At 40.0% G+C, this 15,614-nt stretch overlaps 3 protein-coding genes across 3 annotated transcripts in view; 2 read left to right on the top strand and 1 right to left on the bottom strand.

The window, feature by feature from the left end:
* The window catches only part of osbpl6 (oxysterol binding protein-like 6), a 49,162-nt gene extending 48,835 nt beyond the window's left edge, over window positions 1-327 (bottom strand). Inside the window, exon 1 of the mRNA XM_030757917.1 lies at window positions 10-327. The gene's annotated coding sequence lies outside the window, so the exon portion shown is untranslated. The remainder of the gene's footprint in view (window positions 1-9) is intronic.
* A 7,027-nt stretch (window positions 328-7,354) lies between these two features.
* Window positions 7,355-8,816, top strand: LOC115801023 (cytochrome c-b). Its single transcript, XM_030758711.1, has 3 exons — window positions 7,355-7,513; window positions 8,027-8,200; window positions 8,294-8,816. The coding sequence occupies exons 2-3, from the start codon at window positions 8,029-8,031 to the stop codon at window positions 8,437-8,439; spliced, it is 318 nt and encodes a 105-aa protein (XP_030614571.1). The 5' UTR covers window positions 7,355-7,513; window positions 8,027-8,028; the 3' UTR covers window positions 8,440-8,816.
* A 1,160-nt stretch (window positions 8,817-9,976) lies between these two features.
* The window catches only part of pde11a (phosphodiesterase 11a), a 44,312-nt gene continuing 38,674 nt past the window's right edge, over window positions 9,977-15,614 (top strand). Inside the window, exons 1-2 of the mRNA XM_030758710.1 lie at window positions 9,977-11,114; window positions 11,647-11,805. Coding sequence (XP_030614570.1) covers window positions 10,326-11,114; window positions 11,647-11,805 — 948 coding nt within the window. The 5' untranslated portion in view covers window positions 9,977-10,325. The remainder of the gene's footprint in view (window positions 11,115-11,646; window positions 11,806-15,614) is intronic.

The following is a 15,614-nucleotide window of genomic DNA, read 5'->3' as shown; positions in this document are numbered from 1 at the left end:
TTTGCTTACCCCCAGATGCCGTGTGATGACCATGTCTTTACAGTTCTTGGCGCAGGAAACAATTGAGCGGGTCTCCCTTGACTGGGCAGAGATTCCCAGTTTCTCAGAGAAAAGCGTCTTCCATATGGGTCCACATTGGGTTTATCTGTTTCTTCGTGTTAGCGGCTTGCAGAGTATGGAGGCTAGAACATTATGGAAAGTCAAAAAAAAAAAAAGTGCTGTGTTTGCCCGTTTCTTGATTGCGGGCTGTGATGATGCTCGGCTCTGCTCAGCTGCACTCCGGTCGCTCCTCCCTGCAGCAAGATGGGCTTTGAGCGGGAAGAAATCGCTGGAATGGATCAAGTACCGGTGAACGGTGGCTGATCACAAAACACGGCCATGGAGTCACGCAAAGCTCGGACTCGGAGTTGGTTGCAACTTTATTGCCAAATGGGAAGCAGACAGGAGTGAGAGAGCTTCAATGGTGGCAAATGACTTAAGTTGAAGCCAGGGGTCAGCAGCCTTTAGTATCACAAGAGCCATTTCTGAGCAAGTTTTGACCCCCCAAAAAGCCTTAATGAAGCTGACACACCCCAGGGATTAAAATGAGTCTATCAAGATTCCTAATAGGTGCAAATTATTAACATTTTTGAACAGTATACTACTCTGCAGTGGAGCATTTGTGATTATTTGGCACTTTAACAGTGCATTTTCAATACAATAATACCATGCTTTTGTTGCATTTATGAAATGGAAGAAAAATCTGTTTTGTATACAATTGTGAAGTGGAGGAGTTAGCACATTTAGGCCTTTGAAAGCCACTTTGAGTCTTACCTTGGCTTGTTCGAGGTAGTTTCAAATTTTCTTGAAACATGATGTCTTATCATATACTTGCTCTGGATGGCATTACCTTGGCTTCCAGTAACACTATGAGGAATACTGGAGTCATTTTTGATCAGGATATGGAACATATGTAGGACTGCTTTCTTTCATCTGTGCAATATATCTAAACATTTGCAGATTTCTTCACACTTGACTTTTTTATGTGTAAAAGAACTTCATGCTGCTCTGGTGCTGCAGGTTCAACACCCCTGGTTTAAGGCATTGGAGTATTTTCTGTCATCTGGAAATACTGAACTTTTGATTTCCAGTTATAGAGAGATAATGAACCCCCAGATAGATATTGAGAGATAAATACTCCACTCTTCTTCACACGAACAACAAAAACAACACTGCAGGTAAATGACAACCAAAAGGTTGAATATGTGATCCAAATCAATCTAAAGATCTTATTCAAAGTGTGCTACTAACAAATATTTTGGAAAATGTTTCCAATTTATTTGTTTCAAGAATTATTTTCAGGATATTGTAGGCTACATAAAGCGTGGGACAAAAACACAAAACAGTGCTCCCTGGTGGACAAAGGGTTTTGAAATAACCTGTTATCAGACATGTACAGTAATCATGGGCAACTTAAGCTACCTGCTGGCTTTTAATTTTTAAATTGTTGTGTTTGCACTTTTATATTTATTAATCTTTGGCAACACTTGACTGAATAAAGCACAGTTCATCAAGGACAAGTATAAAAGCAAGTACAGCAACTTGCAAAGTATGTGAAATAAGACATACCGAGTTATAGCAAATTACATTTTCAGAGTGAACTGGAACGCTTCTATTATTAATTTTTCTAGCAAAAGAGTCAAAGTACTTATTTCACCACTGGAGAGAGGCAAGTAAAACAAAAAGCCAAGACAAGCATGTGCTGCAATCTCCCAGATAGTTTTCTTGATAGCAGGGTCAAAGGTGGATGGACTTTCACTCATTATGTAAACAGAATGGCAACTGTAGTGGAGTCCACATATCTCTATGGATGTGCCAGTTAGCTGCAGAAAAAACTGAAAATAACCACTACAGTACATCTCTGTCAGGACAGTGCTATGTGTCTTCAAAGCCTTTTGGAAGCTTTAGCGTGATTACAAAACCACTTTTTGCTATATCTCATGAGGCATTCAACTTTGATATAATATATTTAGACTATAGATAAGATTTTGGTTAACATGCCTTTCCAAAAAGACCAATGAAAGAACTCTCTATAAATAAACTTTTGTGGTTATTTGATTACAAATGCTGTGCTAATTAGTCTGCATTATTTGCTTTGTGTCCCAGTGCGACACTTTGCCACTCATCTCGTCAGTGAAACGAATCCCAAACAAGATTGCTACTTCAAATTAAAGGCATAAACAACTTTGTGTGTTTTGTTTTATTGCTCATTAGCATTTGCCGTCAGTGTCAGTAACATGGAAACTAATGTACTCCTTGGATTTTCCACACGACAGGTTTATGGAAAATGTTTTCTGTGCAGAACTAAGCTGAGAGGCTTTCTGACGGCTCGTAACCATAAACTAATCCCGTGTGTGTGTCAGTGCTTCCCTACAAGCAACTGGAATGTGAAACACCCTCTATTCCTGGGTGTTTGACTTCTCATGCACTTTGGTCATTTAAGATAAGCAATCACAAATCCAGAATAAGAACTATGAGCCCTGGAAACCCCGGGGATGCTTGTGTTAAGCCCTGTGCTCAACAGCCTCTTCAGCTGTGTGACCCTGTAAACCACCACTATTAGAAAATTTGCACATAATATGACAGTTAGTGGACTAATCATTGAGGGTGATGAGACAAAGGAAATGCTGAATTCAGTGATATAGTACCAGGAATGAAAAAACTCCACTTAGAAATCAACAAGGAAGCTACAGAGGTGAGAGAGCACAGACACCTTTATTATTATTTCTTAATTTAACCCTTAGATACTGTTCATATTTTGTGCCTTCCCAGTAAATTTGAACCCAGGCTAAGAATTCCCTCAAAAGTGTCTATGCCAAATTTTGAATTACGGAATGCATAAACAAACTGACATTAATAAATGGATTATAAATCCTTAATTAAAGTTCGAGAGAGCAGTGAGTGTACTTTTTTTTTTAGGTTTTACAACACTTGTTTTTAGAGAAAAACATCAATTATCACACAGTATCATGTCACGTTTTACCTAAGACATGAATACATCACAGCATTAATGATTTAAATATATTTTATTTAAACTGGAACTGGAAATGCTGGGATTTATTATGCAACCATGTATAACCATTGCAACCATTAAACACTGTCCTCACTTCTATTTCATTAAAAAATCTTCATAACTACCATTTATAAATATTAATTCAGTATAAATCAACACTTAGAGTACAAAACTTGCTTATTGCAAACCGGTCTGCGCATTCAGAGCATTGGTAGGAAATTTTGCATGTGAGACCTGCACATGTGTTTCCCACACTTGCTGAAATGACAGTTCAGGTGCTTTTATGATCTTATGACCCAACTCTCAGTTTAATCTCAGATCAGAATAAATGGACTCTAATTTGTTTATTTTCAGATTATTCAGTTACATTGCAGGTGCAAATGTAATGTACTTGCCTTTATATAATGCTTTCTAATCTTACTGATCACTCAAAGTGCTTTTAACTACAAGTCACACTTTAACCACACAGTCATACAGCAATTTATTCCTTACACTTCAAGCACTTTATCTACCTCACATCCACAGTAATAACCAGAATTCACATATAATAACCAGAGTTAGAATAACCAGTTAACTTAACATGCATGTATTTGGACTGTGGGAGGAAGCTGGAATACCTAGAGGAAACCCTTGCAGGCCCAGGAAGAACATGCAAGCTGCAGGACATGCAGGAAACACCATTTTAGAGTTTCCAGGAACTTCTTGGTGTGAAGTGACAGCACTAACCGCTGCGCCACCACACAACCCCATTTCAAATCTTGTGCCTGTATCAAGGGACCATCTCTCAAAGCACACTCTGACCTCTGTGGGACTTCTGTTCCTTTTGTGCACCATATATAATCGGATTCCTCTGTGATCTTCCAAAGACCAGCAGGTGCCTGTCTCTGTCAGAGCGCGGGCAAATGTGTGTGTGTGTGTGTGTGTGTGGGGGGGGGGGCAGACATTTCTCATGACGGTGTGAAGGTAACCCCTGAACTCTGCACCACTGTCCCATAAAAGGTATACACAGACATGGCACGTACAGTTGCACAGTTTCAAGTCCCTGAAACCATCAATTTCCTTGATTTGACACACACTGGTAGATCTAAAATCCACTTGAATAGATATGGGTCAAAGCTGCCCAGGAACAACCTCATTGTGCAAAAAATTTGTAGCCCCTTTACAAAAGTATAAAATTTAAAACTATTTAGATTTTTACACATTTTTGGTTACTATAGGAAAAGTCACCAAATTTCAGGCTAAAATAATAAATTTTAGGGTATTTTTACTGAAGTCAAATGTCAAGACTGGTCAAATCTGATACAAATAGTATATAAAGGTTAAGCTTTATTTACCCATTCAAGCCATTAAGAACAAATTCTTATTGTAATTTTTCATTTCCAGTTCAGCCTGACCAGAGAAAAAGCCTCTTAAGAAATGAAAATAAATGTAACACACATCCAGAAACATTTCAACACTACTTTCTGTACATGAAATCACACCAAGCATAACATGAGAACAAGTATTACATGAATTACTAGCACGGAGGGTAGGTAACAGAAAACGGTAAGGCAACAACAAAACATGAGTAACACACACAAACAATAAAAGATATGGGCAACACAACAAAAAGCAAAGCTGTTCCTCAACAACCAGATGCTCTCGCTAGGCTGGTTTCAACATGTTGCACTTCATTGGAAAATCTGAAGGCTGAAGAAGTGTAAAACTCCAACTGCAAGTTTCTTGGAAAAACTCAAGAGATGTACTATTGAGATACATTCACCAGCAGCCCCCCCCCCCCCCCCCCACACACACACACACACACCCAGACTCCCTGCTGGTACTAACTGTGAATGTTTGTTCATCAGTATGGTCACATTATGACTGTGAATTTTTTGGTACATCTATGACCACATTAGGGTACGTTAAAGACATTAAAGCAATTGATGTGTATACACTTTTATTTGGCATATCAACCACTACCTCATGGATATGTTTTAATATTTAAAAATCAATGCTAATAACTTATTTTTCTCAATGATTTGATGATTTTTTATTGTCATTCCAACACATGTAGTGTCATGAGGTGAAAGGAAATTTTGCACTCAGGTCCCGGAATAAAGAATAAGGTGAGACAGGCATACACAGATCTATAACTAAGAAAATTTTACATGTGAATACGAAAAAACTAAAAAAAAAAAAAAAAAAAGTGTGCAGTGGCTAGTGCAAAGACAAAGTGGTTTTTCTTCTGTCTCAGAATAATCTGTTTTAAATACATCACAAACTTGCATCTAATATTAGATTTAATGGAAAGCATACCTTTTATTTAAGTTTTCCTTTGTTTCACAACATAGCCAAAATACCTTGTCATTAATCAGAGGTGGGAAGTAACGAAGTACAAATACTTCGTTACTGTACTTAAGTAGATTTTTCAGGTATCTGTACTTTACTTGAGTATTTATTTTTCTGACTACTTTTTACTTTTACTTCCTACATTTTTACACAAGTATCTGTACTTTCTACTTCTTACATTTTCAAACAGACTCGTTACTTTTTAACACGTCAGAGAGAAGTTTGCATTTCCGGTCAGTGCGCCGTCAAACATCAAACGATCTGAGCCTAAACGGAGGAATAATAACATATAAGAGACAATCGTACTGCGTATCCCCCATCATCGGGGCTTATCTCGTACAAAGGGATTAAATACGCAAACCCATATAATTAATGTATCATTTATAGCGCTATAATCGGGCCGGACCGAGTCCGTAAGTTGCGCTGCGGCACATAAACAGCTTAGCTAGCGCTACTGAAGAGGAGCGAGCACGAAGGGAGTAACGTGTGGCAGGTAAATGCAACGTTTCTAAATGCTCAACAAATATCAGCAAACACACAAAGTGTGTGAAGTTTGTCACACAGTGTGTCTGCTAGCTAAAAGAAGAGCTGCTGCATTTACAGGGAGAGCAAAGAGAGAGAAGTTCACTCAGAGATGGAGAAAGAGGACAGGAGAGGAAGAAGAGAGGTTAGAATTAAAGGTAAGGACTGGAAAATAAACTGAAGTATGCTGACTTTGTGTAATTCAAAGATTCTATGAAAATACTGCAGTTTAGGTTAGCTTGTTGTACTGTATTTACAGTAAAGCTCTGTGTTGAACTGGAGCACAGTGTTTGTGTTCATGGTCAGAGTTACAGGTTACATCAGTGCAGCAGAGATGAGTTTGAATCAAAGCTGCTGATGCTGAGATTCATTCACTGAATCCAACATTTCTACAGCCTGTATGCTGTCAGTGTAGGGGATGGAGATCAGCTCAGAGAGCTGTGAAATACTGGGTTACATCTTTGTGAGTTCAGTTCATCCACACAGAGCAGTAAACCTCAGAGCAGCAGCAGCAGGTCAGCTGATCACAGCCTGCACACCAACATCATTTACTGGAGCTCACAATAGAAAGCTGTGATTCTTCTCCCCATGCAGAGCCACTACAGCTGATCTTAGGGTTCCTCCACCTTCTGAATCCCACTGTAACCCCTGAGTATCCTCATGTTGGTGTTTAGGTGGAGGCACAGTCACCCTCTACTATGGAGGACACAGAGAACAGAGCTGTGGTTAAATTCCCTTTCACAGTTTGTGTCCTACATAACAGATTCAAGCTGAGTGCATTCATTAGGATTAAAGTTTAGATTGGAATAACGTTTGTATTCTCATGTAATATTATTTTATATTATTACAATAATATATAATGAGGTTCGGTTAGTTTTACACAAAAATAGCAGGTAGAAACATCCTCCAAAGAACTACAGTACTTTTACTTTCTTACTTTGAGTATATTTCACAGCCTGTACTTTTTTACTTTTACTTAAGTAGAGAAGTTGAACCAGTACTTCGACTTTTACTAAAGTATTTTTTAACATAAGTACTTGTACTTCTACTTAAGTACAGAATGTCAGTACTTTTGCCACCTCTGGTCATTATACAAAAATGTTTCATTTGAAGGCCTCCTCTGTGAATCCTGTGTGGGAAGTGAAGGCGTGTGGGATGAGTTACAGAGAGGCCAGTAACTGTGACTCCATAAGGTGACAGTATTCTCCACTTAGTTGCAGCAGAATGACACAAAATTTGCTCTTCAATAAGAGCTCTGGGGTAGAAATTTTAATCAAACAAACAAATAAACAAACAAAAAAGTAAATCTTTGTCAAAGCTGGCGTGTTTATTGTTGCGTTTTGGTTATTATAGCATTTTTGTTGACAGCGCTGGAAGCAATCAATCGGTCACATGTAGAGGTTTAACCTCACCTGCGCTTTCATCACCCCGTCGTGACGTGCACGACGACACCGGTCAGCGGACTGATGACGTCTTACGGTACTAAGTTTTGTGAGAGGAAGCACGCTCGTGAAACTTTGGTGAAACGGGTGTGACGGAGCCCGTCACTGGACTAAATTCAAGAAGCTAGAAGTCACTTTTGTGGGCACATAAAGGAAACGTAAAACGGTAAACAACTTTTTAAATGCGATTTAAATCTGCCTGCGACGGTCCGCTGACGTGAAACATGGTCCAGCGCCGGTCGGTGTCTTTAAAGAAGTATACTCAAGCTTTTTTGCTTATCTGAAGTGTCTTAATTTGACGCATATTAAGCGATGCATTACACGTACAGTCAGTGATATTTTAAAGATGGACTTTGGTATGGTTTGTGTAAGGTTTATATCTAACATTATAACCATTATAACTTGGTGTAAAATGCCGAGTGTGACGTTATATTGATATTTTTGCTGGAATTATCAACTTTATGGACATAGTAAACAAGTATTTACCCTGCTGTGGGTCCACGGTTGGAGCTGTGTAGTCTAATAGTAAGTGAAACTGCTGGAACTCGTTTTGTAACAACCCCAGGGGCATAGTTGCGCAACTGGGACGTGAGCTCCCCCATGTGGCTAAATTAGGCCATAACATTATAATAAGGCAGTTGAGTCTGGTTGTTTTAAAGGTTTATTTTCTTCTCCATAGAAATGAGTGGAGACATTGAAAAAGGCAAGAAGACATTTGTTCAGAAGTGTGCCCAGTGTCACACTGTGGAGAATGGCGGAAAGCACAAGGTTGGACCCAACCTCTGGGGTTTCTTTGGACGCAAAACAGGCCAGGCAGAGGGGTTCAGCTATACAGATGCCAACAAAAGCAAAGGTAAACACACTGTGTACGTGTGCTATTTAAGTAGCCTTTAAATCATGCTGTTTGATTTTTACTCTTCTCTGTGGTTGCTCACTTTAATTGCAGGGATTATTTGGAATGAGGAAACCCTGATGGTGTATTTGGAGAACCCTAAGAAATACATTCCAGGAACAAAGATGGTCTTCGCTGGCATTAAGAAGAAGAATGAGCGAGCTGATCTTATAGCATATCTCAAATCCGCAACTTCATAAAGATCTTAACATCTGTGCAACTTTTAGGAATGTTTTGTGCCTTAACAAACCGTTTAAGCTACCAGGACTTGTCTTTTTTTCTTTTTTTTTCCCTCAAAATAAGGCAAGAGTATGCAGTTGGGGTGGCACTGGCATAATAAATTGCCAGCATTGTCTCAGGTTTACTTGATGTAGAATAAATATCTCCTGGTTTGAGCAAGTTTCAGAGATAAATTATTAAGTAATATACTGTGCATCCATAATGTAGGGACCAAACACTGTTTAACTGTTCATTTTTATGATTTTTTTTGTTTTGTTTTGTTTATCAGTTTCTCTTAAAAGTTGTCTATTCTATGAATGAAAATACCTTTTCTGCCTCGACTGCTTTTTGTCATTTTTGAATTTGAATAAAATAACACTAAAACAGTGAGCACACAGCATGTCAAGCTGTGATACGCTTGATTTGTGAAATAAAATAAACGTGGGTTTACTTTAACATCTTATATACTAGATGATGCGCAAGCTTGTGGAGTTGTGGAGAAGGCAGTGCCTAAACACTGGAATACTCTAGGCAGGATTAATTTGCTTTGTATTTGGGTCATTTTGGGGAGAGAGAAGCTGCTCCCTCTGAAGTCACCTTTAAGTGGCTGTGACTGGTACGCAACTATAAACCTTCTTCTTTTTTTTTTTTTAAGCTCAGTTGGAGAAAACTGGTCAAAAAGTCTCAGAGTGCATTTTTGCGATCAGGAATTGCAAATAAAGGTATGGAGAAATCAACCTGGCTTATCAAACCTGGGGTTTAAGGTTTGAATTCAGATTCCTGGATAAAGAAGCGCTCATGATGGGAGTCACATTTTGTGCTGTTGGCTGCATCGCAGTCCAAGTTGTGGAGTATATCTCCCCCTAGTGTTCAAATTACACACAGATTCACTAGTGTAGTATAAAGGAATTTGATTTTCTGGCATGCTCACTGCCAATAAAAGTCGCTGTTACATAACTAAATGAGATAGACCACTGCAGACGCTGGAATTGCCAAATTCTTGAAGTGTTTAATACATGATATGAATTCGTTGTTTTTTTGTTTTGGTTTTTCAGTTGACTGTCACTCACTGATTACTGTTACGCAGCAAAGCTTTTTTTTTTTTTCCCCTGTGGAACACATAGAGATCCATTATATTTGAAGCATGTTACGATTTAATGCACCCGCATGGGGTATTTTGCCTTTTGTTAATTCTTACAAATCGGGAGCGTATCGGAATTGCTCAAAGTTATGAACATCTGTCTGTGTGCAAAAATCCATCACTATATTCCACCATTTTATATGTTTGCATAGCCAATTGCACAATTAACAATACGCTTCTTGTATAATACGATCTGGACAGATAAAAGTGAGCATCATCTTCATCATTTTCATACTTGGAGCGTCTAATGGGGGCCAAACGGTTCAAATGTCCAGAGGGCTGCGCACTGAAGCAACCCCGAGCTCCCGTTTGTGTGACGAAACGAGCATCAGTGGGACCGAGCCAACCACAGCCAGCGTCATTTGCACACTAGAAGACGCACACCGACAGTAACGCTCCGTAGTTGCTGTTTGTTGTCTTTTCAAAGCCCGTGGCAGTCAAGGCGAGCATCAGTTTGCTGCCACAATGCTTAACCTAGATCTGCTTAAATGGTCTTAAATTGAGTAAACGCCGTGGAGATGCTGTGGAAGAACATGCTGGTGCGCAAAGGAAGTCTCCATCACCACAGAGTGGAACTGGAAATGTAGCCGGAGCTCCAGGTCTGCTCCAAGCATTATGCACCTTGGAAGTTGTTCTCGCCTTCATTCCTCAGTAAAGGTTCATAGATGGTATTTCTCTGCGCGACTTCGTGGATTTGGTTCTCTGAGGACCAGCTGAAGAACAGACATGGCAGTGTCAAATATGGTGTTCTCTGACGTGGAAAGTTTTCTGGACTCGCATCCCGAGCTATTCGAGGATTACCTGAACAGAAAGGGGAATTATAGCATGGTAGAGAAATGGCTCAAGAATCACCAGGCGAGCAAAAGTCCAACGGCTTCAGCTCCAGCCGAGGCAAGAGAGGAGAAGAGCAACCCGTATAAGGACAGCTGGGCGAGCAAATGTGACGGTTTGCAACGGAGAGCGTCTCAGAAGGAGCTGCGTAAAACTTTCGCCAGATCCAAGGCCATCAATGTCAACAGGACATACGACGAACATGTTAATTCCAGGGCGCAGGAGCCGCTGACCAGCATGAGGAGGAGAGCATTGCTGAGGAAAGCGAGTTCTCTGCCCCCGACCACTGCGCACATACTGAGCGCGCTGCTGGAGTCCAGAGTCAACATCCCCCAGTACCCCTCCACAGCCGTGGATTTTAAATATTACCTCAAAGAACATAACGAGCGAGAGTTTTTCCTGGAGCTTGTAAAAGACATATCCAACGACTTGGACCTAACGAGTCTTAGCTACAAAATCCTCGTATTTGTTTGTATTATGGTCGATGCAGACCGGTGCTCCTTGTTCTTAGTGGAGGGAACGGGCAACAAGAAAACGCTAGTGTCCAAATTCTTTGACGTGCACGCAGGTACCACAGTTTTGCCCTCAATGAATTCAGATGAAGTGCAAGTGCCGTGGGGAAAAGGGATCATTGGTTATGTAGCCGAACACGGGGAGACAGTGAACATCCCTGACGCTTATCAGGTGCCTGCTGCTCTGTGTGCATGTGTTTGTGCATTTCCATCTGTCATAGAACTGAGACAGTGATACAGGTCTTTTTCTTTCAGCTGTTCATTTTACCTGTCACAAGCTGACAAAGTGAAAGTGCCACCAACTTGTGTCTGACCACATGTTCACACAATTCACATATGAGTAATTTTAAAGTGTTTTTTGTTGTTCCTGCAATTTTACCATGATTACCTTTTCATAAAGTAAAACACTACGAGCTTAGATTAAAACAGCAACTTAACGATGAAATAGAAAAAGTCTAAAAGTCTTATTGGCTGGCCAGACATTTACACAACAAATAAAGGTCTGTTCTGCTCCACATTGCATTACTTTACTACTTTTTGTAGCTCCAAACTAGACAGATGTCCATCAAACTGACATTCCTGTAGGCTCGCAGTCCTGATGAACTTCATGTTTAGTGCCCCGTCATCTGAAAATAGAGGGAGCAACTGCTCTTTTCCAACAAGTGCTTACATTGTGTCTTTTCTTCTGTGCCTTCGGATTGCAGGATCGTCGATTCAGCGATGAAATTGACAAGCTGACAGGGTACAAAACCAAGTCACTGTTGTGCATGCCTATTCGCAACAGTGATGGAGAGATCATTGGAGTTGCTCAGGCCATTAACAAGACTTCAAGTGGAGAACTCTTCACTGAAGACGATGAGAAGGTAATTTCATCATTCCAGTCGTGAGTGTAAATGCTGAGTAAAGAACACACGCTACTATAATACGGTGTAATGCATCCTGCTGTCTGCTTGGTGTGTGCAGAATAAGCATATGTGTTTGTTCTTTGTTTGATCCCGCCTTGTTTTCTCTACATGTAAAATGTTGACTTACATCTTACATCACCTAACCTTCCCACAGGAACTTTGTGCGTGCGAATCAAATGGCTTTGATTCACTACACAAATATAAAAAAAATTCTGGGGCAGTTTTAGATCACATCTTTTCTCATTCTTATATAAATAGAAGCAATGCTTGTGGGTTAAAGGACAAGAAGTCACGGTGATTGGGTAGTTTATCTCAATAATTGTACATCCTGTGGGTTTCATTTTTTTGTTTTTCTGTTTTATTTCATTAAAATAGTGAAAAAATGAAACAACACCTTCATGTGCTTAAATCCTAATGTTACATTTCATAGACTGACAAAGCAAGAAAAGGCCTTTAACCACACTGAAACAAATAAAGCCATGTGGTCTTATGGTAAAATGGTAATTTGGACGTAAGTTTTAGCCTACATTTGCAGCATTGTTCGTCAGCTGGCTCATGCACCTCTGTGGTCAACACGGCAACAAGATTTTGTGCAGACATTTAAGTTGAATTGTAGTCTAGCTCAAGGACTGGCATCAAATATGGTTCCTTCATGGTCCCCTGAAAATGTTACCTGCTAACTTTAGCAGCTTTCTGCTCACTGGCCTGACTTTTTTTTTTTGGGGCGGGGGGGGTTTGAGTAAAAATCATGTTAACATTTTAACTGCAATCAAGCTGTCCTGATAATGATAGTGCTTCTTCTTAACCGTGGCTTTACAGAGCTGCTAGCAAGACCTCCAACTCTCGCTTTTTTGTTATTATTGCAGCACACTGAAGTAAAGTACAGCTGAAAGAATAGCCCTGAAGTAATGCTCATCCTTTATGATTCATGTGTGGCATTTCAGGGATGTTACTCAGTTTTTTTGTACACAGACACTGTTTTGTGGTGTCAGTGGCACACAAGCAGCAGGGCTGTAGCGATGCCAACTGTCGTTTTTCATTTCCGTCAGCGCTGCAACACTCACGAGTTTACAGTTGCAAAGATTTTAAGAACCGGATGGGGTTTTTTTTTTTGTTTCCATCATATTTTGCCTCTTTCCATGTTTTGTTTTGCATTGTGATCTACAAACAGAGAACATTTTATTCATTGCCTCCAGTTTGTTGGGTGATTCTTTCAGTTTCTGTGACATTAAACTTAGAGTTAGTTTACATTTTACATTATGGCTTTACGTTTATTGGCTGATCCCACTAGAGCACTTGATCATATACCATGCTAATTCATGTTATGGATGCAGCGAGCCAAGAAAAAAAAACAACAATTATGCATATCTAGATCTGCCATTTTTATGGTCACATTTCTATTCAAGATTCTTTGAGTGCCATGTCTCTCTTATCATATGCAGGCACACCAACACGCTAATGGCCATCGTCGTAATGAATATTACTTTTACCCAAACAAGAATAATTATTATCAGATTACATATTGTAATTTTGAATTTAGGTCATGTTATGCTGTGTTATCCTTCTACCATCTCTTTTCAAAAAATATCTGACATCTCTTCAACTGCTCATTAATGCATCTAATTTAACCAATATCTAATAAGCCAATCGCATGGCATCAACTCGATGCTTTTAGGCATGTAGACATGGTCAAGATGACCTGCTGAAGTTAAAACTGAGCATCAGAATGGGGAAGAAATGTGATTTAAGTGACTTTGAACGTGGCATGGTTGTTGGTGCCAGATGAGCTGGTCTGAGTATTTTAGAAACTGCTGATCTACTGGGATTTTCCCACACAACCATCTCTAGGGTTTACAGAGAATGGTCCAAAAAAGAGAAAATATCAAGTGAGTGGCAGTTCTCTGGGAGAAAATGCCTTGTTGATGCCAGACGTCAGAGGAGAATGGCCAGACTGCTTTGAGCTGATAGGAAGTGTGGATCCATCTGCTGTGGCGACCCCTTGTGAATAAGGCATATCAAACCTTGAAGCAGATGGGCTACAGTAGCAGAAGACCACACAGAGTGCCACTTCTGTCAGCTAAGAACACCAAACTGAGGCTACTGTTCACACGGGCTCACCCAAGACTGGAAACACATTATCTGATCTGATGAGTCTTGCTTTCTGCCAGTCAGAAACAAGCATGAAAGCATGATTTCATCCTGCCTTGTATTGATGATTCAGGCTGCTGGTGGTGTGCCTGTGTGGCAACACACCATGCCACAATGCTCAGATCATCTCAAATTGGTTTATTGAACATGACAGTAAGTTCACTGTACTCAAAGGACCTTTTAACAAATCTCAATCCAACAGGGCACCTTTGGGATGTGATTGACTAGGAAATTCCCATCATGGATGTGCAGTCAACAAATCTGCAGCAACTGCATGATGCTATCATGTGAATATGGACCAAAATCTCTGAGGGATGTTTCCAGCACCTTTTTGAATCTATACCACAAAGAATTAAGGGGATCCAAAAGGGGGTACCAGTAAGATGTAACTTGTAAATTGTCTCATGAGTATATATGTGTCATCCGATGAACAGCAGATAATGTTTGCTCATTCTTATGTCTGCTCATTTGTTCCTGAGTCCAAACTGATTGAGAGCAATATTTATAATTTAAACAATTAACCCCACTCACTTCTCTGCATATATAAACCAAATTTAAGCCATCTGTCATTAAATTCTCCTAAGGTGATATGTTCTAAAGGGCTGGGGCACTGTGTTAATACCACCACTGGTCAGAATCTCACATTGGTTAATGCTGCACTTTAGTGCTGAGTAGAGTAGCCACTGTGTCAGCAATTAATTTATTGTTACCACTTTGGACTGCACCATTTATGTGATTTTGAATCGTTGCCAACACCAGCAACATGGGATTTGTGGCACAGTTTAGGCAGCCAAGGTATTTAAGGATGATTCAAGAGGACTAAGGCAGACTCTTGGATGAGAAACCCTCCAAGATTTTACTCCTTCGGTTAGTAAACAGATTGGTCAAATTTTCATCCACAGCACAAAGTCACAGTTACCAATGAGATAATGTAATATTTAAATTTCAAGCAGCCAGTAGGGGAGGTACACCCCACAGTAATCCAGATAGCCTTCTGTTTCTGAATGATCGTTTGACAGAGAGGGCAGAGGAGCACGTGTTGAGTCCATCAGTGTGCCTGAATAGATGTAGCAGGAAGGCGGGGAAAAGCCGACTTGCTCTCTCAGTACATGAGCCCCCTGAAGGAGAGGAAAGATGAAGCACGAAAGCACAAAGCTAGCTGTGCTTTTATTTAAGCGTCAGGTTTCACTGTGGCAAAAATTATCTGTCGTATGTTTTTCCCCACTGCTGCTCCACTGTCAAAATTACATCTGCAGACTCGATGCATAGTTCATAATAGATGCAGATTAGGAATTCTTTTTTCATTTCCCTTGTTTTGAGCATGTTTCACATTTCATTAACATCACACTAATGCCTGGGATGGCTACAGCTGAATTAGTAATGAAATGCAATGTGAGCGTCAGAGAACACAGCGAGCTCCCTGTGCAGCACAGCTGCAGCCCTGCTTTTATGGAAGACCTTGCAATAAGAAAATGTATCATACCTTTCAAAGCATTAAATGCAGATGCCATTAGAGGCTTAAGCATAAATGATTTTCTCCATGTGCTGAAAATTTACTGCATTTTGAAAACATTACATGCCATGTTTTAAATTCCAGCAGCCATAATTGTGTTCACTTG

Source organism: Archocentrus centrarchus, chromosome 21, assembly GCF_007364275.1.
Source record: "Archocentrus centrarchus isolate MPI-CPG fArcCen1 chromosome 21, fArcCen1, whole genome shotgun sequence".
Lineage (NCBI taxonomy): Eukaryota > Metazoa > Chordata > Actinopteri > Cichliformes > Cichlidae > Archocentrus > Archocentrus centrarchus.
This window is presented reverse-complemented; position numbering and strand designations above follow the sequence as displayed.